Consider the following 26,374-nt stretch of genomic DNA (forward strand, 5'->3'; position numbering starts at 1 on the left):
AGTGGACAAATGGACCCCACCACCACTATCAAAAAGACTTCTCTTCTTTCAGTTTATTTTCAGTTTGACGTAAACCCAAATATACAAAAATGACAAAATTCCCAGCACATTATTTAATTGAGTGGTCTCAATTTAACCACAAAAAAGCAGATAATAAATCCTAAGAAAGTCACTAGAGGGGCCAAGTTGTAAATCTGGAAAGCAGGAAGGACAAAATTTCATAGCAGAGAAACTCCAAACCCAGGAAATTTCTAAGGAAGAGACTGTAAATTAAATCTCAAGAGCAATAGCTGACCTTAATAAAGTACAGTAATAGAATTCAGTTCACTTGAGTTCAGCAACTCATTTACTGAGCTCCTATTATATGCCTGGCCCTGGGTTGGGCACCGAAGAAGCACTCACCAGGAAAGATTTAAAAAGCAGCATAAAAGAGGAAATCCCTAACTTCTATTACTTAAATTTTATTGTTCTGACGGATAGTTGATGTTTCTTGTAGTAATAACTCATTGAAAATGTATCCATTTTGTTAATGAAGGTCTTAATCTGATTAAGAGAGGGTGAGTCTGTAGGAAACTCTGAAACACTGCTGTGGGATAATATGCTTAGTCATCACCTATCAAAAATGCCACCTTGCACCAGAACATGGGACTCACATGACTAAATTGCCAACTGCTGGGAGAGTGGATCAACCTTATGAATGCAGTTAGTTTAAAGTAATGCCACAAGTTTTATAGGCCAGTGGTTTTTTTGCCTCTTGTTCTCTTGGAAAGTATCAGAGTCAATTTAAATATCCACAGTCATTACAATTCAAACTAAGTAGAAATGAAAATCTTTGGTCTTATCCTTGTGTATTATTTTTGTGCATGTTCTTTGACACTGGTTTTTCTGGGGAATGTGGATAAAACACTTATTGTATACTCCCACTCACTTTGACCACAACTGCCTGAATTATTTTTACAAACACAAGTGAAAATAAGGTGCCCTTTAAAATTTCACATATGAATTTTTGTACCAAACCCATCAACATCACAGTGATCTTTCTACAATACAAGTCTGACCTTATCTTTGCTTAAAATCCTTCAAGGCTCCCCATTTGTTCAAGAAAAACTCTGAACTCTTCCATGTGATTTATAAAGTCTTTCATAATCTAGACCCTGCTATGGTCTGATTGCTTGAAAAGTTTCTTTACCTTACTAATTTCTACTTCTTCTTTTTTTTTTTTTTTTTTTTTTTTTTTTTTTTTTTTTTTTTTAGAGAGAGAAAGAGAGAGAGAGACAGCAAGCAGAGAAGGGGCAGAGGCAGAAGAGAGAAAAATCTCAAGCACACTCCACGTCTAGTGCAGAGCCCAAAGCAGGGCTTGAACTCACGACCATGAGATCTTGGCCTGAGCCGAAATCAAGAGCAGCACACTCAATTGACTAAGACACCCAGGAACCTCTCTACTTATTCTTCATTCTCCATTTATGACACCTTCTCTGAGAAGCCTTCCCTTGACCTCCCAAGTCTGGGTTAAGTGCCTAAATTGGTATCCTGAGACCAATTTCAAAGTCTCTGTGTGTAGGAGGGTTTCCCATATGTACAACCAAGCAATTCCGCTATTGTCTATCCAAAGATAGCATCAGATTCCACAGGTTAGGGGTTCAGTCCTACAAGACTGCTCTTCAACGCACACATACTTCAGACACCAGTCAAAAGCCAGGTTGTCACCTGTGCTTCTGACTGACTAGCTACAAACTGGAGATTCCAATGACCTTCTCTGTGGATTTCAGGCACTATTTGCAAGTCCAGGTTGTTACCTGTACTTTTGACCAGCTGGTCAAAACATCTCCTCCTCAGGTTCAATCAATTTGCTAGAGCAGCTCACAGAACTCAGAGGAACATTTTACGTACTAGATTACTGGTTTATTATACAGGGATATTATTCAGGAATAGCCAGACAGAAAAGATGCATAAGGCAAGGAAGGAATGGGGACAGGGTACAGAGCTTCCATCCTCTCTCCTAGCAAGCCAATCTCCCTACATGCAACTTTTATATGCACTAAAACTCTCCACGTGCTCGCTGACCTGGAAGTTCTCTGAACCTGTCCTTCTGGGTTTTTACTGAGGTCCATACATAGTCGTGGCTGATTAAATCATTGGTCAATGGCAACTGATTCAACCTCTAGCCCCATCCCTGGAGGTTGGGTGGGGGAACACTGAAAGTTCCAATCTTCCAACCACAGGGTTTGGTGTCCTAGTGACCAGTCCTATTCTTAGGGGCTTTCCAGAGTCACCTCTTTAACATAACAAAAGACATCTTTATCACTCTCAACACTTAGGAAATCCAAGGGCTTTGAGAGTTGTAAGCCAGAAATGTTGACGAAGACCAAATGTATATGACCATATATTTTGGTCATCTGAATGACCAAACATATCTTATAAATCGCAATATCACAGTGCCTCTCCGAGGTGCTCCCAGAGCACTTTCACCCTCCTCTTTCATAACTAACCTGCTTGCTTCTCAGTATCCTTACTTGGATTTTGAGTGGAAACAACGTCCATCTTATCACTGTATCCCCAGCACCCAGCACAATGCTTGGCACATACCATAGACACAATATACATTAATCAAATAAATAAATGAAATAAGTCTCTGTTTCTCAAGGTGGCATTTTCAATGGTATAATTTCTTAGCTCTAGGGCTATGTTAAAAGGATATCTCCGAACCCAAATTCCCAGTCATCATGATGAATTTTGCCCCGCTGCATGGGAGATACTTGAGTGTACTTCACAGTAAGAATGAATAATTTACTTTGGTGAGAGAGCTCAAAGTAATTTTAGGGTTTCTAATGCTGCTAGCAACAAATACATAAATGCAATAGAACTCAAAGAAATTAATTAATCAAGTGTAATGTGTCTGTCTAAATTTGAACATTCCATTTGTAGAATTAAGGATGTACTTTTTTCCCCAGAGCCTGGGCTTATGTTATCCTAGGCTTTTAACTGCTAGGCATTTAACTGCTTCTTAGGCAATCCATTTCATCATAAGTAAATCCAATCACTCACGTACGTGTGTGTGTGTGTGTGTGTGTTGATTTTCTAATTAACCTTGCTGGTAGAAAGAGAGCCAAAAAACAGTTATAAAAGTTTATGGCTTAACACAGAACCAGCATGGTTTGTTCTCTCTCCCATGCTATATCTTACCCACATATATACATGTGCACTCACACCCATAAGAAGGAACAGTTGGGAGAGCCGACTTTTCAACTCAATTGGAAGTTACTCACCTGACAAGCTCCAAAGGGCTAGCTCCTTTTTTCTTGCCATTTCCTCTTGAACTTCACACAGCATATGTTCAATGTTCATAACCACCTCAACGAGGCTAGCCTGGGCTCCTTTAATCTCTAAAATTACCTTTTCCAGACTGATAATCTCTGAGATAGAGACCCTTAAATTATTCTGAAGCTGAGTCAAAATGTCATGTTCCCTTTTTCCAAGGTAGAGTATATGATAATTCTCAATGATGTGGTGGTCCTGGAGGGTCAGTATCCTTCGGATCCACGCTTGGGCCTCCTTCATCTTTTCCATGTTGCGTCCCATCAGGCTGATGGCAGGAGATTTACTTTTGAGCCCATTTTCTCTTTTCTCCTCTCTGGTCAACTGGGGGACTGAAAAGACTCTCATGAACAACCACAGAAGGCAGGTGGGCCTTAAACCGGAGCAGAACAAAACACCAATGCCAATATTTGCCCCGAGGATATCGTGACCACTGCCAGCAGCAGCAACTTCAATTAAGTGCCTAGCTCTGAGAGCTGTGTTGGATACAAAGGAAATCTAAATGTGTGGTTTACAGTCTCCTTGAGAACGGTGGAGCCTGTAAGGGGTTGGCTCTCTCATGTCTTGCTGCTGCTCTGTTGCATTTGTCAATTCACAGGTGAGTTCACCTTGATATCACCCTGGATGTTAACCAACTATTATAGACATACATGCAGTTTGGATTCCATATCACCGCAATAAAATGAATACTGCAATAAAGTGAGTCGAATGAATTTTTTGGTTTCCCAGCGCAGAAAAAAGTTATGTTTACACTATACTTTAGTGTATTAAGTGTGCATTGTGTCTATAAACCAATGTAAATACCTTAATTAAAAAATACTTTGTTGTTAAAAAATGCTAACCATCATCTGAGCTTCCAGTGAGTCATAATCACTGATCACAGATGACCATAACAAACATAATAATAGTGAAAAAGTTTGAAATACTGTGGGAATCACCAAAATGTCATATAGAGACACAAAGTGAGCAAATGCTGTTGGAAAAATGGTACCAACTGACTTGCCCGATGCAGGGTTACCACAAATCTTCAATTTGTAAAAAAAAAAAAAAAAAAAAAGCAGTATCTGTGAAGCTCAATAAAATGAGGTAAGCCTTTATTTCCTGCTGACTGGGAGTTTCCTTAACCTCTTGCTACTACCGAGTTTGAAATCAAACATCTCTGAAAGCCATAGAACTTAAAGAGTGAAAATTCTTTTTGAACAATATGAGTATTTCTGATTGTAAAAATAGTACATTTATTTTTGAAAAATTAGAAAGTTACCTAAGTATAATGAAAGGAAGAACTACTCATAATTCTACTACCTGGGATTCCTCTTTATATATCAACTGTATGGAAAATGACATGTTACACCTCCACAGAATCTGGAGCTTAGCACTTCCTATTGCTTGACATGGTATATCCCAGCAGAAAAGATAATGGAACTTTATTCCAACCCATGTGGAATAAAGGGGGTACCCATGTGTACCCCTCTCTAAACCCCCCCTCCATAACAAGCAAAGATATATATAAAGAAGAAGAATCTCTTAGATGGAGTAGAGTGACCCTGAACCCAAACTGAAAAAAAAAAAAAAAACAAAAAACTCAGGGGGCAATGTACTAACTGAGAGGAAATTGATAGGTGAGGCAGTATCTAGAATGCATAAAGAATTCTCTCAAATTATCAAGAAAAAGAAAGAACCTAGTAGCCATCCAGGCAAAAGATTTCACAAAAAAGGAAACACAAAGGGCCCCTATATGTGTGAAAAGATTCTCATCTTCACTGGTAATCAGGCATATGAAAAATTACCCACCAGGTTGGCAAAAATTCGTAAGCCTGACAATACCAAGTTTGTGGAAGGATATAGAGCAGGGGCTCCTGTATATATTCATGATGGACATAAAACTGGAACAACCACTCCTATAATTATATCTTGTAAAGAAATTCTTGCATGTGTGTATCAGGAGATATGTACAAGAAAGTTCACATTCTCATTCGTAACAGCAAAAAACTAGAAATGACTCAATTGCTCTTCAACAATGGAATATTATTATAGCAATAAAAGGAGTGAACTTCAGCTATTCAGAAGAATCTCAAAAACGTATTTTGAAAGGTAAAAGTAAATTGAGCACTTACCATGTTCTAGGCATTGCTCTAAGTGCTTCACATAAATTATTTTGTTCACTCCTAACAACCCTACAGGATAGGGGAGGCTGCTATTAACAGCTCCCTCTTACAAATGAGGAAACTTATTCAGAGTTATTAAGTAACTTGCCCATGATTATAGGACTAGTAAGTGGTGGTCATGGAGCTAGTAGGTGTGGGCAGTCTGCCTCCCCAGGAGTGATCCCAGGTTAGTAGCGGTAATTAGCTTCTTTTACCCTTACATAACAGTTGGGTGGTACCAGGAACTATGAAATAGTACCAAGATAGACCTAGAAGTAAGAGAGGGAGGGTGGCTTCCTTTGAATAAAAATAAAATCCAATGTTTTAGACTACAGAAGTAACAAGAGTTCTTAAATTGGAGGCATAAGAGCTTGTCTGTTTGTTTTTAACCCTTGTTCTGCTGGGAGCTTATATTACTTTTTAGGAGAAAATAGAAGCAATACATGGTGATATTTCATTTATTCATCACTACCAGAAAAAAAAGAATTGTTCTTCTGGGTAACTACTGGTTCAGATCACTAAGGGATACTCTTCTAGCATCAAAACACATTAGTTATTTATTAGCTAAATTATTTATTTAATTACTTAAATATTTCTAATGAAAACACATTTCCCTGCCTTTCTTGTTCAACTTTTCCTTGTTAACCTGAGATCATCACCATTAACCCATTTTAAATGTCAATTATTGTCCTGTGCTATCATAATTCTTTTATAGTTGCCCTCAAAAATTACTGAAATAACGGGTAACCTCTGGCCCTACTATTCAGGCTAACAACATAGAGACATTTGTATGTTCCTTTTCCATATTATCTTCATCTAAGACTCCTAGCTACCTTTCTTAGATTCAGTGAAGTTCCCCATATATGCACTGCATTTATTTGCTTCTGTGGGTTTTCTTCACCTCGGGTGCCCAACCCCACCAGCTCTTGCCATTGAAAATCTGCCATCCTCAAAGCCTAACTTAGATCCACCTGTCCAAGAAGTCATTCTTGATCCCTTCCGGTCAGAAGGAATCTCTCCCTCCTCTGGGCCACCTGGGTTGTTTGTCCATCCTCTTGCTCATTATTCCATGGCCTTTATTTAATGCTTTGCATTTACAGAACATTTTTCATACATGATCTCCAATTATCCTCACAAAAGTCTGTCATTATCGTTTTACAGATAAATAAGCAGGTTCCTAAGAGGCACAGCCACAGACCACAGCTCTCCAGCACTGCTGGACCACAGCATATCCATAAGCAAACTCTTCTGTTAAAGGGTGTAAGCAAACCATTGTGACCCTACTGGGAAATAGCCTGAGAGTTTCTATTGCTGGTTGAATGTCTAGTGTTTTTAAGATTTATAGAATACTGTAGATTAATACTATTTCTAGAATACTGTAGATGTGTACTATTTCCGAAGTATACATCCTAGCTGTCAGGAGGCAATTCTAACTCCATCAACTCAAACTCCACTAAAGAAAAGGAGTTATGAGACAAAGTTAATCTTTCTCTAACACCAACCAGGATTAGTTTAGTCCTGTGATCCCCAAACCTAGTTCAGCAGCAAAATTGACTAGGGGGCCATTGAAAAATATACATGCTTGGCCCAGACCCAGAGCTCCTGAATCAGAATCTACACAGTTGGGGCCTATACATATTTTTGTTTGTTTGTCTGTTTATTTGTTTAAAGTTTCTGTTATGATCCCAGTGATTACCCAAGTTTGGGTAGCATCAGCTTAATCCATTTATTACTATTTGGTATTACCTAGATGTGTTTTCTAGAATGACTAATGAGTATCTCCATTTAGATGTAACCCCATTCAGAGCAGAAAGAGTAATTGGCTTCGTCATCTTATGAAGGGCAGAACTTTTTCTTAGGGAAAAAGTATAGACAGCTATCTATTAATGGACTACCCACACTGTGGATTACCCACTGTGGCTTAGCTTCTCTCTATTCCTATCATGAAACTGGCCTGAGCAAAAATAGAATCATGATCAGATATAAAGCAGGTTGGTGTCCAAGCAGGAGCATAGCGAAATATATTTGGCTTATTTCTTCTTCTCCCTTCCATTAGTTCAGATGATAAAGAAGAGAATGAATTTCTGGTGGGTAGAGTCTACTTCTAAGGCTGTAAATTTTGTACTCACCACTGTAATTATTGAAACCCCGTAGCCTGGACTTACTCTTTGCCATTTCAGCACTGAAAGCCTGTAAGAAGAAAAACAGGAGAGTCATAAGTGGGGCTTTCAGCCATTGTCATCAAAATCCCTCCGTCTACCTGCACATACCACACCTGACCTCATCCACTCTGTCAATCCCCATTCCCACTGCCACAAATCTAAAGCAGCCTTTTGGTAAGTGCTAGAGAATAGCAATTCCAGCCCCAAATTATGCAGTACCACAATCTATTAGAATATCTTGGGGAAACAAGAATAGAAAAACTGGAAAAAAAAACCAAAATCTGGTATATAAAAAAAAAAAAGAATGTGTATTCCAAGGCAAAATATAATCATTCATTCCACAAACATTCATGCTCTGCTTCTTGCATGTTAGACACTGAACTAAAGCTGTGGATGTGTCACTCAAGAAGAGAAATATAGGTAAATGTTCTTATAATTAACAAAACATAAATTCATTTAAAAAAGGTATATGCACACACGTTGTCTGTAGACTGAATAGATGATCAATTCTTGTAAAGTGCTTAAAACTCTACCTGGCACACAGTAAGCGTTCAATGTATGTTAGCTATTGTTGTAATTATTATTACATAATTCTATAGACAAAAAATTGTGTGTGTTGCCACACAGATCCTTTAACAGAGTGTCTTTTTTAAAAACTAATTTCTGCAAGGGTTTGGAGCCACTACCCAGTGTCTTCCTTATCTAAAGTTGATTCAATTGGCAGTAATTACTTCATTGGAAAGATGGTAAATAATGAGGTAAAGACTAGATTTGGCTTTGCACCTGAACTTTAACAATGAAGTTTCTTAATCTGTAGGACATTTTCTTCATCAATTGTATTTGCAGCTGCTATATCCAGAGCAAAAAGCCCTCAGTCGTACCACATTTAGTACCTGGAGAGGTCATGACAGGGTATTTCTTTTGCATCCCTGTCCAAGGACTTGGAAATAAAACAAATGGGATAGCATTATCTGCTGATAAATATAACATCTGTCATATGTAAAATGAATAGAAAACATCTCTCTCTAGAAGTCATTTTCAATACCAGGATGTGGGGCACCTGGGTGGCTCAGTTGGTTGAGCGTCTGACTCTCGATATCAGCTCAGGTCATGATCCCAGGATCTTGGGATCAAGCCCCACGTCTAACTGCACTAAGCATGGAGCCTGCTTGAGTTTCTCTCCCTTTCTCTCTTTGCCCCTCTCCCCTGCTCTCTCTCTCTCTAAAGTTAAAAAAAAAAGTAAGGATGTTTTACAGGGTTAGAAACAACTAGGCAAGGCTTTTGAACTAAATGTGAAAGAAAATTGTTACTAAGTCAATGTCAATAACATAGAAAGTATGAATAGCAAGCAGATGGTCTGCAAGTGGTTTGGAAAAGTGGACCCAGACAGCAGGTATCTGGCAGATTCAGGGCTGCAGCAACTGTCCATAGCACCTAACGTGAAGGATGTCAGCAGCATGTCCCTAGAGAAGGTATTCCTTACTCTGAGACATTGTGTCTGGCGCAAAGTAGATATGCTATAAATATTTGTTAAATAGCCAAAGGAACGATGATCCATTGACTTTTATAGATACTCTGTTCCATCCAGTAAACCTTATCATCATGAAATACTGGTAGATACGAGTATTTCAGTCAGCTTGGGAGTCATTTACTCACTGTCATTCATGAATTGGAAATTTCTTAAGTGTGTGAATGTAAGTCTCACTTTATTGGAAGTTTGGTATTGGTTGATCTTCTTGAGTCAGGTCAACTCTAAATGTCTGACAAATCCATTCTCTGGAATGCAGGGACCTTGCCAAAGTAATGCCTCCTGTAAGAAACTGTGTAAGTTGCTCTCTGCTCTTTCTGAAAACATACCCCTCATTGAAAGGCTTACTTAGGAATAAAATAGGTGCTTATCAGAAGGCTAGAGGTTTATACATATGTGTATACACAAGTCATATTCCAACATGGTTATAATATTGATGAAAACCTGAAGGAATGATCAATGTTCAGGGTATAATATAAATTACTGTGTAAGATATTCCTCACATGAGTCACAAAACTGAAAGATGTATCATCTCTCACGTTATTTTGGGTTTTTTTAAACTTTTTAAATGTTTATTCATTTCCTGAGAGAAAAAGACAGAGTGCAATCAGGGGAGGGGCAGAGAGAGAGGGAGACACAGAATCTGAAGTAGACTCCAGGCTCTGAGCTGTCAGCACACAGCCCGATGCAGGGCTCGAATTCACAAACCGCGAGATGATGACCTGAGTGGAAGTTGGTTGCTTAACCAACTGAGCCACCCAGGTGCCCCTCTCTGTGTTTTTGTTTAGTGGTTAAGAACATACAGGCTTTGAGGTGAGACAGACCCAGGATGAATTCTTGGTTTGCCACTTGCCTAGCTGTGTGCCTATTAACCTCTTTGTATGTTTTCCCGTTTGTAAAATGGGGGTGACAATTTTGGCTTCATCACAGGATTGAAGAGAGGATAAAATGAGACAGCTTCTCCTTAGCATAATACCTGACTGATGTAATACATGGCAGCTATTTCTATTATTAATCCTTAGGAGAGCCCTCAAATTGTGGTTGACCTCTCTACTTCATTTGAACTGCCATGCACATTCTTGTTTGTGTATTGAAGAGAATGAACCTTCTTTTCTAGCTGCAGTTAATTCCCCTTGTAGGGCTATGATACTTAATGAGCAATTCAGGGATATGGTTGGGGCATTTATCTGGGCCCACTGATAGTGCTCTGCTTTTAGGGGGAATTTCATTTAAAAGACAGGATGATTCATTTTGTCTGGAAGGCAGGCTACTTGGCTGGGTAACTCTCCGTCACCTTGCAGGTCAGCTGTGGATGAGACACAGTGGTATACTAGAGCTGGCTGACATTGGCTCACAAGAGCTCACTGAACATTTCTTCTCAACTCCACCTTCAGTGATCTCACATTCAGAGCCTGAAGTCGGCAACGAATATCAGCAAATGCTACAAACCTCCCTGTGTCTAGTCAGGCAGCAAAAGAAATAAGAACATTTACATTTGTTCCAGGAAAGAGCAAGCTAGAATAAGAATAAGTTCGTTTTCTTGTAGGGAGAGATAAAATGGCAACCACCCACATGGAGACAGGCTGGGAGGTGGAAGAGTGAGCAGTCAGAGGACTAGTGTTCGGAGCCACTCTCCCTGCCAGAGCTGAGCAAGGCCCTTTCTACCCAAAATCCAGACACACGCCTGGGAAGTTGCACTAGCACTTGGATGTTGCTATTGGCAGAATCAAAAACATGTCTTGAAAACCTATTTTAAGTTTCTGTATCTTATTTCACTTCCTTTTTTATTCTTCCTTAACATCCTGACAGTGTCTTCTCAAAGTGCCAGCTAAGCAAAAATAAAGCACAGAGACGGTACTTTAAAGGCAGAACAGCACAGCACTATATACTAATTATGCTGACTATATCAGGGAACTTTTCACAGGTTAGAAACTCAGCTTAATCTGTCCACTCTAAAACAAAAAGCTGAGCTGAAGTGAAAACAAAGGAAGCTGGACACACAGATCTCTGCACTCAGACACATGGACACACTCTCCTACACACACATCCCTCCCTTTTGCATCAGAACACAACCAACTTCCCTCTGAGGTCATCTACATAGAACTTAAGAAACAACAGATTGAATTTGGGGACAGTACCAAGGACATGGCAAAAGCTGCCAAATATATCTGTGCCGTGAAAGAATTTATAATCTAATTGGGGAAAAAAGATAGCAAACGAGTCATTTAATTTAGTATACAGTTCAGCATTCAGTGTGTCACAGCTCCTTACAGCTGATACAACAACAGCGGACCTTCATGAAGGGCTTATCTGTATGCCAAGTACCATTCTAAGTGTCTTATGTGTATACGCTCATTTAATGCTCACAACAGCTCCCTACGAGGGTAGTTATTATTCCCACTTTATTTTACTTTTTTTTTTTTCAAATAAGCTCTACGCCCAGTTCTACAGACTCGAACTCATGACCCCAAGATCAAGAGTCACATGCTCTACCAACTAAGCCAGCCAGCTGCCCCTATTATCCCACTTTAAAGATAAGGAAATTGAGGCACAGAAAAGCAAATTAACTTGCCCAAAGAAGTTGATTGGAGAGAAGATAAAGAATTTGTTTTAAATATGTTGGATTTAAGATGACAATCAGATAACCAAATGGAAATGAGAGAGGGTTAGGTGTACAGGTCTGAAGGTGACTCAGAAGACAGGACTTTGCAGAAGTCATGGTAGAAGTTGTAAGAATACTTGTGTTCTTGTAGGGAGAGAGAAGAGAGAGGAGCAGAGGACCTCATACTAAAACTAGAAACTTGCTTACCTTTGAGGAGCAGAGGGAAGAATAAATGTCAACAAAGGAAAAGAGGGAAGTTAGGTAGCAGTGAAAAGATGGCTTCTATAATGACATTCTTTACTAGGTCAGAGATGGGCAATTTACAAAAATTAAATTCACCAAGTTAGAATATCACTGTGTTGTACAGGTGCTTAGCTCATGTCTTCACAGGAGATACTAAACAGATGTTACTGAGTGAATGAATGAATGAATGAACGAACTACAAGACGTTTCTAAGATATTAACTTACATTATAGACCTCCAGTTCTTCTGGAAAGATCACAAACTTTACGGTTAATTGTTTTTTCAAATGGCATTTGGCAAACTTTAAAACTTCATTAAACATAATCTTAGCTGCTATATTCATCCATATACCAATGCTTCCAGTCCCAAGGGCAGGAAAGGAAATGGAAGTGATATTTAATTCAAGGCATTTCTGCAAACATTCATTCACTGCCATTCCCAGTGTCTGTAGGAAAAACAGATCAGCCTTTGAGTCAAAATAAAATTTCACTTACCCCTTGATTCCCCCATATTTTATAATGCCAACCTCCCACTCTCCCTCAGGATCATGTCCATGCCTCCTCAGAGAGCAGGAAAGGCCCCCACTCCATGGGGAACCCATTGCAGCCATAAGGTTAGATGATGATGAGATGATGAGAGGTTAGATGATGAGAAATAATTGAGGGTCTGTTTTATCCTCTTCAGGACATTTGGGCACTGTGATTTCTCCCAGTTAATGTAGCCTTGCCCATCTCCCCAGGTCAGGTCAGAGACCCAAACATCAGTTTATCCCCACTTACCTGCCACTTCCAGGTCAAAACAAAGAGCTCTTGGAAGTTTAATAAAGGAGACAGAGGGTAAAATAAGCAAGCAGCTTTATCCAGGGTCTTTAAGATATGTCCTAATGTCCTATGTAATTTCTCCTCAAGAAGTGCTAATATATTTGGCACATTTAAACTTTCCATCAACATTTCAACATCCAGACTGAATACGAGTACAGGAAGGTTGTCTGTGGAAGAGCCTCAGAAAACTGAGGGGTAGAGAGTGACTGGAGGACCAGTTTGGGTTTAGAGGGCTCTTACTCAAAGGACCAGAAATGGTGACAAAATAAAGTCAGAGAAGGGGACTGTTTGCCTTTCTCCACATCTGAGGGGGTACCCCCTACTCTTTAAATTTTATTTATTTATTTATTTATTTATTTATTTATTTAGAGAGCAGGGGAGGGGCAGAGAGAGAGATGGAGAGAAAGAATACCAAGTAGGTTCCACACTATCAGCACAGAGCCCAATGTGGGGTTCAAACCTACAAACCATGAGATCATGACCTGGGCTGAAATCAAGAGTTGGATGCTCTGGGGTGCCTGGGTGGCTCAGCCGGTTGAGCATCGGACTTGGGCTCAGATCATGATCTCGCAGTTCGTGAGTCCAGCCCTGCACTGGGCTCTGTGCTGACAGCTCAGAGCCTAGAGCCTGCTTCGGATTCTGTGTCTCCCTCTCTCTCTGTCCATTCCCTGCTCATACTCTGTCTCCCTCTGCCTCTCAAAAATGAATAAATGTTAAAAAAAATTTTTTTTTAATTAAAAAAAAAAAGAGTTGGATGCTCAACCAATTGAGCCACCCAGGCACCCCATCCCCCTACTCTTTAATGTGTACATTGTATGTGCCTCAGGTGAAGAGCTGGCCAGAAAGCCAATCTCTCTCTACCACAGGCATAGGTGGGAAGATACCTTAGGTAATAGATTTACCTGGAATAATGCTGGAAGGGAAATCCCAGATCCTTCTGGCATTTAACAGATGGAGGGAAATATGGAGAGGCTGAATTCCAGGCCCTCTTATGAAAAGGCTGACAGGGTCATGGTGTGGTGAGGTGAGTGGGTGTGTAGACTGAGGGAGCCCTGCTCTTTCCATGTCTCTTTGCTCACTTACAATCTAGACACGGGTTATGTAATATTTTAAATTAAACTTTTCTTTTAATTTTTTTAATGTTTATTTATTTTTGAGAGAGACAGAGACAGAGAGACAGAGCATGAGCAGGGGAGGGGCAGAGAGAGAAGGAGACACAGAATCCAAAGCAGGCTCCAGGCTCTGAGCTGTCAGCACAGAGCCCAAGGTGGGGCCCGAACCCATGAACCGTGAGATCATGACCTGGGCCAAAGTCGGACGCTTAACCAACTGAGCCACCCAGGCATCCCTTAAACTTCTTAAGATAACTTGTGACAACACCTTTTCCATATTTCAGGGTGGTAGAAAATGAGGACTATCCCACTTAACAACGTTTAATAAACGTAATGACATGATGGAAATCCAGAAAGACTACACAGACTATGGAACTATGTAAAGACAAACTTATTTTGCACTTACTGTTGTCAGTTTGGGGTATCTTAAATGCCATAACACATGGTATACATATTGACAGGACAATTTAAATCCTTTTGTGATCAGTACCAACTGAGACTCTTGAGGTATCTCAGTAATTTTTTGGTTAAATTCCAATTCTATTTCTTCTCCTGCTTGTTGTAGAATTGATGTCGACACGGGTCCGAACTTAAGACCATACAGTGGATTTACAGAATTAACAATTACATCTGTCTGAAAAGAAAAAAAAAATGGATAGGAATCTTTGTTAAATTACTCTTTCTTAAATTTTATTTTGCTGAGGAGCTTTTAAAAATACTGTTGAAGACCCTAAATTCACAAAATATCATTTGACAGTGGATAGAAACTCTTAAGTCCAAAGAATGACCATTTGATTGCCATGAGTCCATTTGTCCGATTCAGAAATTAGGTAAAATGTATAAATGATACAATTTTTATTGCAAACATCTGTCAGCTCCTTGCTGCCTTATACACCCTATATTCCAAGATTCTAAGCATCTCCTGTGATTTGCTTTAACCTTTATCAAGAAATGGTTTCATTCCCTGCCCCATTTTACTATTTTTGTGTGAATTCTGTTTTGTTTTACAGAGAGTAGAAATAAAATTTCTCAGCAAATTTCTACCTCCTGATGTTTTTATTTATATTTTTAAAATTTTTTTAATGTTTATTTATTTTTGAGAGAGACAGAGTGTGAGTAGGGGAGGGGCAGAGAGAGAGAGAGGGAGACACAGAATCTGAAGCAGGCTCCAGGCTAGCAGCAAAGCTGGAACTCACAAACCTGTGACATCATAATTTAAACCCAAATTGGCCACTTAACTGACTGAGCCACCCAGACGCCCCCTGATGTTTTTATTTTTAAGGTAAGCAGTACATGGTTAAAGAAAGTACAAATGAGTTGAAAAAAGTCTTCAGTGGAAATAGGCCTCCCTCGTGCTGGGTTCCCTGGATGCCTCACTCACCCACCTGTCCTACAGGCAACTGCTCTTACCAGTTCTTCGTCTGTCCTTTCAGCAATGAGCTGCACATACACATGGGCTGTATTTTCAGTAAAATCACCTCCTAGGCATCCCTGAGAGCTGTGTGACAGGGGGTGGTGGCCTTATTTCCCCTCATGCTCAAATCCTCCTAAATCATCCTGATGGCTTTGGCCCTCTTTGCGGGCAACCCAGGTACTTTTCATGGATGTTAATGAATGCTTCGTTTTGAAAGTGCGATCGGAATTTCCAATCTGGGGGCACTGGCACCCTTTAAAAATTTTATAGTTCTTGGGGCGCTTCGGTGGCTCAGTCAGTTAAGCGTCTGACTTCAGCTCAGGTCATGATCTCACAGCTTGTGGGTTCGATCCCCAAGTCAGGCTCTGTGCTGACAGCTCAGAACCTAGAGCCTGCTTCAGATTCTGTGTCTCCTTCTCTCTCTCTCTGCCCCTCCCCAACTCACACTCTGTCTCTCTCTCTCTCAAAAAATAAATAAAACATTAAAAAAAAATTTTTTTTTAATTTTATGGTTCTTAATGGTGGTGGCAATAAGTAAATAGAATAAAATTTTAAGGTCCTTAATGGTGCTGGCAGTAAGTAAATAGAATAAAATTTTACTTTTATAAAAATAAAAGTAAACTGAAAGGGGTAAGTTATTCAACTAGGATATCTCCACTTTAATTTTAAAAAAGTTTTTTTTAATGTTTATTTATTTGTGAAAGAGAGAGAGACAGAGAGCGAGGGAGACACAGAATCCGAAGCAGGCTCCAGGCTCCCAGCTGTCAGCACAGAGCCTGACACAGGGCTTGAACTCATGAACTGTGAGATCATGACCTGAGCTGAAGTCAAATGCTTAACCGACTGAGCCACCCAGGTGCCCCTCCACTTTAATTTTAAAGTGGCATATTAATGGGGCACCTGGGTGGCTCAGTCGGTTAGGCATGTGACTCTCAGTTCCGGTTCAGGTCATGATCTCACTGTTTCGTGAGTTCAAGCCCTGCCTTGGGCTCTGCATGATAATCGGAGCCTGCTTGGGTTTCTCTCTCTCTCTCTCTCTCTCCCCCTCGCACTCTCTGCCCCTCCCCTGCTCACACTGTCTCCGTCTCTCTCAAAATAAATAAACTTAAAAAATTTTTTTAAGTGGCATATTAATGACTTATTGAATAAATGTTTCATCTTGTGGGGTGGGTCCCCTCAGTCTTCTTCTCTAATTGTCTTGCGGGCGATTTGGGGTATTTTCTCACTTATGATTAAGTCTATTTGATTGTGGCCATAGGAGAAACTTAAGTGTGACATCACTGGTCAGAAATAAAAAGAATATAGCCTTATATTCTTTCTCTTCCTCTTCCCTGCTGCCCCTTAACTTTTTCATCAATAATTTGCTGAACACCTAGATGCATGCATGCCCAGACTGGGCCCTGGGGCCACAGAGATGAACAAGTCATGATCCCCATCCTTAAGGTGCTCTGCCCAACAGGGGAGCTTCACTAACCCAGAAATATCCAGGTTCATGTTACCCTGATTCTCTCTCCTCCTTGCCAGGGCCCTCACTTTTGTGCCCAATGAGCCCTGGCTAAATGCTAAGTTACCCTCTGTATTCTCCACAACCCCTGACACATAGCAGTATACTAAGTATACAACTTACAGCTTCACCAGATCTCCTGACTGGTCCTGACCAGTCCTGACTTGTCTTGTCCATTATTTTCAGTCTGTCACCACTTCTGCGTCTCTCTGATCAAGTCCTGCTAAGCAGCCAGGCTGCCATTCTCATCAGTTTATACCCATCATAACTTGAGATCAAATTCAAAACCCATGTCTCCTGAAGTAATCTTTCTTGGTCTACTACATTCTTGTCACAAATTTACATACTCTTAAATACTGCGAATTTATTTTGTATTGAGACTTTTTTGTTTAATAATGATAGGTTGCTTCAGAAATGTTCAGATGGTTTGTTTCCCCAATGGGATTTTTCAAATAGAGAATTTTTTTCTTACATAAAAAGAGGATAATAGGGGCGCCTGGGCGACTCAGTCTGTTAAGCATCTGACTCTCGATATGCGTTCAGGTCCTGATCTCACGGTCGTGAGATTGACCCCCACATCAGGCTCTGTGCTAAGTGTGGAGCCTGATTATGATTCTCTCTCTCCCTCTCTCTCTGCCCCTTCCCCACTCACACTCTCTCCTCCTCAAAATAAATAAATAAACATTTTTAAAAAGTATAATAGATTTCAAGTTCCTTGGAATCAAAGATTGCTCTATTTCCTCATGCTACCTAAGAATAATGACAATAATAATCATAAATAGTTATCATGTGCCAAGCTCTATTCTAAACATTTTATGTGTATTGATTCATGCTCTAAGATATAAGTGCTATGATTATTCTCATTTTACAGGTGGGGAGACCCAGGACCGAAGACAAATGAACTCGATTCGGATCACCCAGTTAGCAAATGGCACAGCTGGCATTCAAATCCAGAGGGACTGTCTCTGAAGTTCATACTCTTAGCCTTAACAAGACGCTTTCTAAACAGCATCTGAAATAGTATGTATTAAGAAAAATACCTGAGTGGTTCATTTGGTTAAGTGTCCAACTCTTGATTTGGACTTAGGTCATGAACTCATAGTCCATGAATTTGAGCCCGAGTCAGGCTCCACACTGACAGTGCAGAGGCTGCTCAGGATTCTCTCTCTCTCACTTTCTCTGCCCCTCTCCCATTTGTGCTCCCCATACCTGCCTGTCTCTTTCTCAAAATAAGTAAACAAACATTAAAAAAAAATACTTGGTAGGTAACCAGGGATCTCCTTTGGCAGTGCAAGAGATCAGAAACAAAGACTCACCTCCTGCTGTTCGATGTAGCCCTGGACAATCTGGAGAGTCAAATTGTTTACAATAATCGTGTTGACAGGTGGGGTGGCTTCTTGGTTCACCCGGGCTCCTGGCTTGTTCACCCCTAGGATTACTTCTGAAGCATTTTTAAAGGCAACAACAGTAGGGTACTCATTGCTTACCAGGTGAATTTCTTTCAAATTACCAGCCAGTTGCTTCCTTTGGAAATAAAAACTGATAGTTTCCACAATGGTCTGTGTACACAAGTCCAGAGGGAACTGGAAAATCCCAGAGCTCAGGGCTGGAATCGCTACTGTCTCAACGTCTGACTCGGTAAGGGTGACATAATTCAGAATATTTCTAATGGCCTTCTGCAGCTTACAGACACATCTCTGACGATCTTTTGCCACCCACCGGGGCCCGACAGCATGGATAATTAACTTGCAGGGAAGTCTCCCTGCTCTTGTGATAACTATGTTACCAGTTGGTATTTTACCAAATCTGGAAATAAACCTTCGGCTCTCCTCTTGGATTTCAGGGCCTCCAGCATTCACCAGGGCCTGGGCCAGGCCTCCTGCGTGAATAAGTTCTTCATTGGCTGCGTTCACCACAGCATCAACAGTGTGTCTGGTGAGGTCATCCCTCCAAACAGATAACTCCAACCCAGGAATGAGCATTTCTCTGAAGACTTGCAGAGACTCACTGTTACCTTCTGGGGATGGAGAGATGAGGGTACAGATACAGTCAAATTTATTCTGAAGGACTTCACACAGCTGACTCTCATTATTTTTTAAAATTGTGAAGACATTGTGATCAATGGGAATTTGCCAACCATAGCCTTCTTCAAGAGTGGCAGTCTCTGGAAAAGGAGAGAGAATAAAAAATAAATGAGCAAGGGTTCCTTTGCAAAGGATGTAATTCCATTTCACACCAGGACACTGAGCTTCCCACGTGCAAAAGAGATGAACTTCCTCTCGCCCCCTTCCTGGTTCTCTTTTTCAACCAGACATGTAACTAGACCACGTATATACAAGAGTTGTTCATGAGAGGTCACCTATAAAGTGCTTAGTTTTGTGTCTGGCACACAGTAAGTACTCAGTAAATGGTAGGTTACAGTGATGGTGGTGAGAAAACTATGTGTATGGGGACTCCCGAATTCCTAAAATCTATGTAAATACGGTGATTCTGGGAACCCATGCTTAAGGCCTATGTATGGGAAAGGACCTAATTATGAGTCAAATATATATGGAGGCTTTATTCCTAACTTGTTCGCTTTTGTCAGTGTCTCAGTTTGCGTTCTTTTAAAGCAGGCTCTGAAATAAGGATTTGAGTGTAAGTTTATTCGGGAGGTGACCCTAGAAAACACCAGGGGTGGGTGAGGATGAGGAGGGTGGAGTGAAAAGGAAGTAAGACCTGCAAGGAAGGAAATGAATACAGGGTGTGTTACAAAGCAAATGAAGTTTCACTTCACTAGGGGGCAGTGCAGATCATGTGTCTCAGTTCTACCACCAGAGGGGTAAAACCTGATATTTATTCAACTTCCATCAGTCACCGGTTGAGGATGCTTCTCTGGGGGCATGGTCCAGCAAGTGTGTGGAGCACTGATAGTGCTACAGTAAATGATTCTTCATCATACTCTACTTTCATGGCACAATTCTGGTGGAATTAAACCTAAGAAGTATTTTTATTGTATGTGGCAGATAAGATGTGCTGCTCGGACCCCCCTCCCCCAAACTTCAATGCAGTTATGAAGGGAGGAATAGGGTAAGGTAACAGCTTCCAGTTGTTAGTCGTCTCTCAGGGTCCATGTCAGCTTTCCAGCCAAGGTCACAGTATCCTCAGGGTGGCACCCATCAACGGCTGAGCCCGGTCATTCACGTTCAACATAGGGCTTCTGTAATGGGTACTTTCAGGCTGGCAGAGCTCTGCCAGGTTTTCATTATAGTCTCCACCACCCAGTCTGGTTTCTTTTCTTTTCCTTTCACAATAAACCTTGTGTACACCTAACTCCATCTCAGTTTCTGCTTCCTGGAGAAACCAACCTGTGACACTGTATTTCATGAAGCCTAAGCCATCATTATCACATGCCACTGAGAGAGGAAACAACGATGCCAGTTAAGCCAAGGCACTCTACTGACCGTTAGGGAGTAACCCTATTTCAGAGATGTGAAAAAATGTGTGTCACAAAACAGATAAAATAGTAAGTAATTACATTTTACTTCAACTCCCATTTTTAATCTGAGCCACCTAGAAAGATCTCTGGTGGCCTCAGTCTCTGGTGGCAGCATATGAATAGTCAAATCAAGTTGGCCTGTGCTTTGTTCAAAAATCTCACATGGGCCACTCCTGTGATTAGGCAGGTTCCATTCGGCTCATAAAACTTGCTAAGCACAAGGACAATCAGTGGGTCACTTCTGGCCAATATCAGCTCTGGGGCTGTGGTCAGTAGAGTCTCACATCTGGTGGGCAAAGCAAAAGATCAATGGGAGCACTAAGAGAATACGCCTGCTGGTGTCACACTGCCCCTGAAGCAGTCTCCCTTCTGAGGAATGTGCTGGGTCACCATGATGTCCTCTCACACCTGAGCACCTGGGAAGGGAGGACACATTCTGCTTCTAGATTCCCCTTTCTCCAAGGAGGAAAGGCCTAAGCAGAGATCCGCCGAAACAAGAGTGAGGTGATCCTACCTGATTTCTCACTGTAAGCCACTGCTCCAGGACCCTGTGATAAATAAAATGGTTTTTAAAAAATTGCAAATGAACGACTACAGAATTACTTATAACAATTACAGCCTAATAAATACATAGCAACAAAAACCCCACAAAAAGCACTAAGTTTGAGGGGGAAGGGGAACACGTGTTTGTTTAATCTGTGTACCTGACATACTTGAAATACTAAATGTCCCAGCAAACACTGACCCTACCCTACTTCCCTGAAGGCCAATGAACTTCTAATTCAGGGTGAGATGAAGGGTTGGAGATTAACACTTGAAAAGGTCCAAATGTCACAAACCAAAATGACCCCAAACTCCCAGAGAGGCCTCCAATCTCCAAAGGTTTGTGGGGTTTCACTAGACAAAACAGGAGACATGGGCACATGAACCTCATCAGCTACACCTCCCCATCTACCAGTAAGGACCTACTTTCAATGGTTTATTTCAGGACACAAGCCTGAACATACAATTTTCAGTTTAAACTCATGAGGTGCCTTTTCTCTATTCTCTGATTTTCAGTCCTCTCCTATCTTCCCCAACTCATCCTGCAAAGGCAGAATTGCTGAATGAGTAGATAGAATCAAAACGATACTGAGATGACATTTTTTTAAAAATCACCCATCCTTGGGGCACCTGGGTGGCTCAGTGGGTTAAGTGTCTGACTCTTGATCTCAGCTCAGGTCTTGATCTCAGAGTCAGGAGTTCAAGCCCCGTTGAGCTCCGTTTGTTTGAAAAGCAAACAAACAAACAAACAAACCACGCCCATTCTCATGTTGACTCTGTTGCTTACATTAGCACATTCTTGATAGCTCATCTCTCACATGGTGCAAGGTAAAAACTTTCATTGGGCTATTAAAACCAAAGAAGAATGCCAAGTAGAACTAAAGACCCCAGGATTCTGTTACAGGAAAAACTATTCATGTGCTGATCAAAGTTCATCATGTGTAGATACTTACACTTTCTACCTTGGAAAAGTCCATCCTCTAGGTCCCTGGGGTCTTTAACCGCTTATACTCTGTTTTGTGTTTCCAAGCATAAACTTGTCATTCCCAAATATGGTTGCCTGCTTCTAGGAATGAATAGAAACGATGAAATAAGCATGGACTAGTTTCTCAGGGAATTTGCTAAGAATACACCATAGGAAGACTAAATATGATTTCTGATCTTGAGTAGTTTTTAATTTCATTGGTGAAGAAGCACACATTGTTTTTGCTGCTGTTGTTGCTGTTCGTTCGCCTTCTATCCTTCACAGAGAGGTTCCAGTTGAAACCTTCCCCGTAGTTCAGAGAAAGAAAAGAGCTATGTGGACAACAGCAGGGAAACCTTTATGGGAAGAGGCAAGGGCAGAGCCAGGCCTTGAAACATGGAGCAAGCTTTTACATATCTAGGAGAGGAGGATGAAACCAAGAGGTAGGATTGAGAACTGCATTCAAAAGAAAAAAAAATGACGAAAAACCGGACTTACGAGTGCATGAAGACGCCTGAAGGGTATCTGAAGAAAGAAGAAATTGTGCTTGTGCCAGTGAAGAGTGTGTGTTACTAAGTTTGTGATAAATATCCTTGATCAAAGTACAAAGCGGAATGTCAGGGGCGCCTGGGTGACTCATTCAGATGAGCAGCTGGCTGACTCTTGGATTTTGGCTCAGGTCATGATCTCACAGTCGTGGGATTGAGCCCTGCCTGGGCTCCGTGCTGGCAGGATGGAGCCTGCCTGGGATTCTCTCACTCTCTGCCCCTCACCCACTTGTGGTCTCTCTCAAAATAAATAAGACTTAAAAAAAGGGGGGGGATATTCTGGATAAAAATCAGAAACTCTCAAAAAATGTATCTTAAAAATTGTCCCTCTAATAGGGAGGAATTAAAGACTGGCAAGTTTTAGGAGAATGATGATGGCAATGCTTGAAGATACAGTTGCTCACCTTTGTTGCCCACATAGTTGCCTTCAGGCCTCTGAAATGATTTCTAATGCCTCTGTTGCAGAAAACTTTTGTTGCACTATCGACAGCAGCACAGCACTATCATTCTTTTATTGATTTATTGATTTACTGATTTATTTATTAGAGTGAGAGAGCGAGAGACCATGAGCCAGGGGAGGGACAGAGAGAGAGAGGAAGACACAGAATCCGAAGCAGGCTCCAGGCTCTGAGCTGTCAGCACACAGCCCAACGTGGGGCTCAAACTTATAAACCATGAGAGCATGACCTGAGTGGAAGTTGGATGCTTAACCAACTGAGCCACCCAGGCGCCCCCCCAGAGCACTAATTATTCTTAAGAATCAGGAAAAGTTGGGGCGCCTGGGTGGCGCAGTCGGTTAAGCGTCCGACTTCAGCCAGGTCACGATCTCGCGGTCCGTGAGTTCGAGCCCCGCGTCAGGCTCTGGGCTGATGGCTCGGAGCCTGGAGCCTGTTTCCGATTCTGTGTCTCCCTCTCTCTCTGCCCCTCCCCCGTTCATGCTCTGTCTCTCTCTGTCCCAAAAATAAATAAAAAAAAAAAAAGTTGAAAAAAAAAATAAAAAAAAAAAAAGAATCAGGAAAAGCAGCAAGTCCAATAGAATCCCAAAATGCAACGACAAGATACATTTCTGCCTTTAGAGGGCACTGCTGTTTTCACAAAAGAAGGATGGCTTCAGTGTCTGCTTGGCTATGGGCTTCCAGTGGGCTTTTGCTTTAGATGCTGTTGTACTTGTTTTTCCTTCAGATCTAGGGATTTTCCTTGAAGACCTAGGGATAGACTTGGCAGTGGGAGTGGGGTTCACTTAAGCCCAAAGAAATTAGAAACAAGGAACATATTGCCCCATTCAGTCTCTTCCAATTTAAAAACAACAGTAAGAACAAATGCCTTCCCGATTTTCCATCAATGGTTCCTATTCTTTCTCTCCGTGGGTAGTATGAAGGAGTTGGCTCTCCTCTTATCCATCTGCACGCTCGGCACACTGTAGTCTGGCTCTCCATCTCACCCCAGCACTCCTCCATATGGTTAATCTCAGCAGTCTATCTTTTGTCTTAATCTTTACTTGACGGTTCTCTACAGCATTTCATTCTTTGTTTCCTGAAACTCTGCCTTCTTGGCTTCTCCTATGCCAACTTCCCTGGGTTCTTTTGTTACCTCTCACCTTGCCTGTACAGGCCTTTTGCCTGGATTCACTTCCATGGTCTACTCTTTAATTGAATGCCCCAGAAATCTGTCTGACCGGTGCTTCTCAGCTCATTCGACCCACTCTCCAAGGGTGATCACATCCACTCTCAAGGCTCCAACTCACCAGTCACAAATATGACTTCCATACCTATCTCTCTCTAGGCTATGCTTCTCCTGATCCTCAATTTTCAACTTCACCTGGATGTCCCATAGTCCCCTCACACACAGCCTCTGCAAAACTGGACCCATAATCTCTCCCTCCCTACTCCCTAACCCCTACTGTTCTCACCAGCCCCTCCAAAATCCACACATTATCTCCTGGATTCCACAGTACAGTAAATGATATACCATTTTCCCACTCAAATCAGAAATCTAGAATCTTCTCCATTGTGCCATATTCAACCCATCACTGGGTCCTGACCACCTAAATTACTTTCACATTTGCCCCTACTCTCCTTGCCCACTGACAAAATTTCATTTCAGGGCCTCAGAGCCTGTTGCCTTGAGGCAATACATTCTTTTTAAAGATTGAAATGTAGGGGCTCCTGGGTGGCTCAGTCAGTTAAGCTTTAAGCATCCAACTCATGGTATCAGCTCAGGTCATGATCTCACAGTTCGTGAGTTCAAGCCCCACATCAAGCTCTGTGCTGTCAGCACAGAGCCTGCTTGCAATTTTCTCCCTCCTGTGCATGCGCGTGCACTCTCTCTCTCTCTCTCTCTCTCAAAATAAATAAATAACCTTAAAGAAAATAAAGATTGAAATGTATTCAAGTTTACACTTTATTGTTTGAGCAGGTATAATGTTTACTGGTTCACATTTACAACAAATTGAAAAGTCTCCCTCCTGTACCCCTAAGCTTCCTTCCCAGATGCAATCAATGTTATTAGCTTGTCGTGGATCCTTTCAGAGGCATTTTTACACACAAGGTAGCATCTTTTACACACTCTTCTGCATTTTGCCTTTTTCATGTCATGTATCTTTGAGATCTTTCCATGTTACCACATAAAGGGTTTCTTCATTCTTTTTGCTGCTTTTTACATTCTATTGTATAGATGCACTATAAGCTATTAAACTTTTAGGTCTCCCTATTTATGGATAGTTAAGGAGTTCCCAATCTTCTGCTATTGTAATAAAGGCTGTAAAGAACAACTTTGTACTTAGGTCAATTGACACAGGTGTTAACTGATCAATGAGCATATACTTTTAAAAATATGGGTACTAAAAAAACTTGAAATTACCTACATACCTCCTATCCTATTTCTATTGGTCGGCATTGACCCAGATACTTCCTCTGTCCCATCTCACCTCCTCCAAGACCAAGTGCCCCTCCCTCTGTGCTTCAGACCCAGGGATCCTAGTGCCTCAGATGCTCCCCACCCCTCACTCTTAATTAAGATTCTGCTTCCAACTTACTCTTGGAGGCCTTCAAAAGATTTTGCTTCTTTATTCACAAGTCCACCTTCCTTTCCCAGCCCCTGAGGTCAGGGCCTCTGCTCTCATCTTTATTCCCTGGTACGCAGGACGTTACCCAGGTCGGTACTGTTAGCCAAATCGAGTCCTCAGGGTACAAAAGTCCCAAGGGCCACTCTAAAGATAGAGTTGGAGGGAGATAACTGCTGACATGTCATAATGCAGGTAAACAAATTCAAATTTTAAAAGAAATGTAGGTACGTTTTACCCGAATTCACAATGTGAATTACATTTTCGCCGCAAATAATAGTAACAACAAGAAGAGTTAATAAAAGGAATCATAAACACAGGAGAAACTTAGTTTGACGTAGAGCTCTGCGCCGTCCCCATCCTCACAAGGGGACGCAGGGCCCTGGGAACCCCCACCCCCACCCCGCCCGAGCCCGCAGGAGAGAAGCGGCAGCGCCCCCCGACCCCAGGCCGGCGGCGGGTCAGGGGCTGAGGGGCTTGGACCTACTCACCCGGCGGGCGGGCCACAGCAGGGAGGGCAGCCCAGAGAGGAGGGGGAACGACTCTGCAGAAACGGGGAGGGATTTCCGGAAAAGCGAAACTGAAACTTTGCGGCCCAGGGCGGCGGGGAGCGGCGCACTCGCGCCCCGGCCTACACGCACCCCCGGAGCCGGACGACGCCGAGAGCCATGGCCTCGACCCTCCGTTCTCCGTCCCCGCTGCTGGTGCGGGTGTCCGAGTCCAGCCCCCGAACACGCTTGAAGCTGGGAATCTACTTCCAGAGCCAGAACTCTGGCGGCGGGGAGTGCACCGTCCAGCCCCTCGACCCCAGGGACCAGGTCACCTTCCAGGTGACGTTCATGGAAAGGGAAGGTGAGCATCGGGCCGCTGCGGGTGCAAAGGGACCCGGCCCTGAGGGATTCCAAGCAGACCCAGGTCAAGGTGACGTAGGAGAC

The 26,374-nt window shown here is 41.8% G+C and overlaps 1 protein-coding gene across 1 annotated transcript in view; it reads right to left on the minus strand.

Moving 5' to 3' along the window:
• The window catches only part of PARP9 (poly(ADP-ribose) polymerase family member 9), a 36,535-nt gene that overhangs the window by 9,932 nt on the left and 229 nt on the right, over positions 1-26,374 (minus strand). The window contains 7 exon segments of the mRNA XM_053903440.1: positions 3,267-3,647; positions 7,589-7,649; positions 12,221-12,439; positions 14,334-14,561; positions 18,162-19,009; positions 20,838-20,871; positions 25,931-26,374. Of these exon segments, the coding sequence (XP_053759415.1) occupies positions 3,267-3,647; positions 7,589-7,649; positions 12,221-12,439; positions 14,334-14,561; positions 18,162-19,009; positions 20,838-20,871; positions 25,931-26,374 (2,215 nt within the window).

This window comes from Panthera pardus, unplaced genomic scaffold, assembly GCF_024362965.1.
Source record: "Panthera pardus isolate Hobbes unplaced genomic scaffold, ASM2436296v1 HiC_scaffold_16, whole genome shotgun sequence".
NCBI lineage: Eukaryota > Metazoa > Chordata > Mammalia > Carnivora > Felidae > Panthera > Panthera pardus.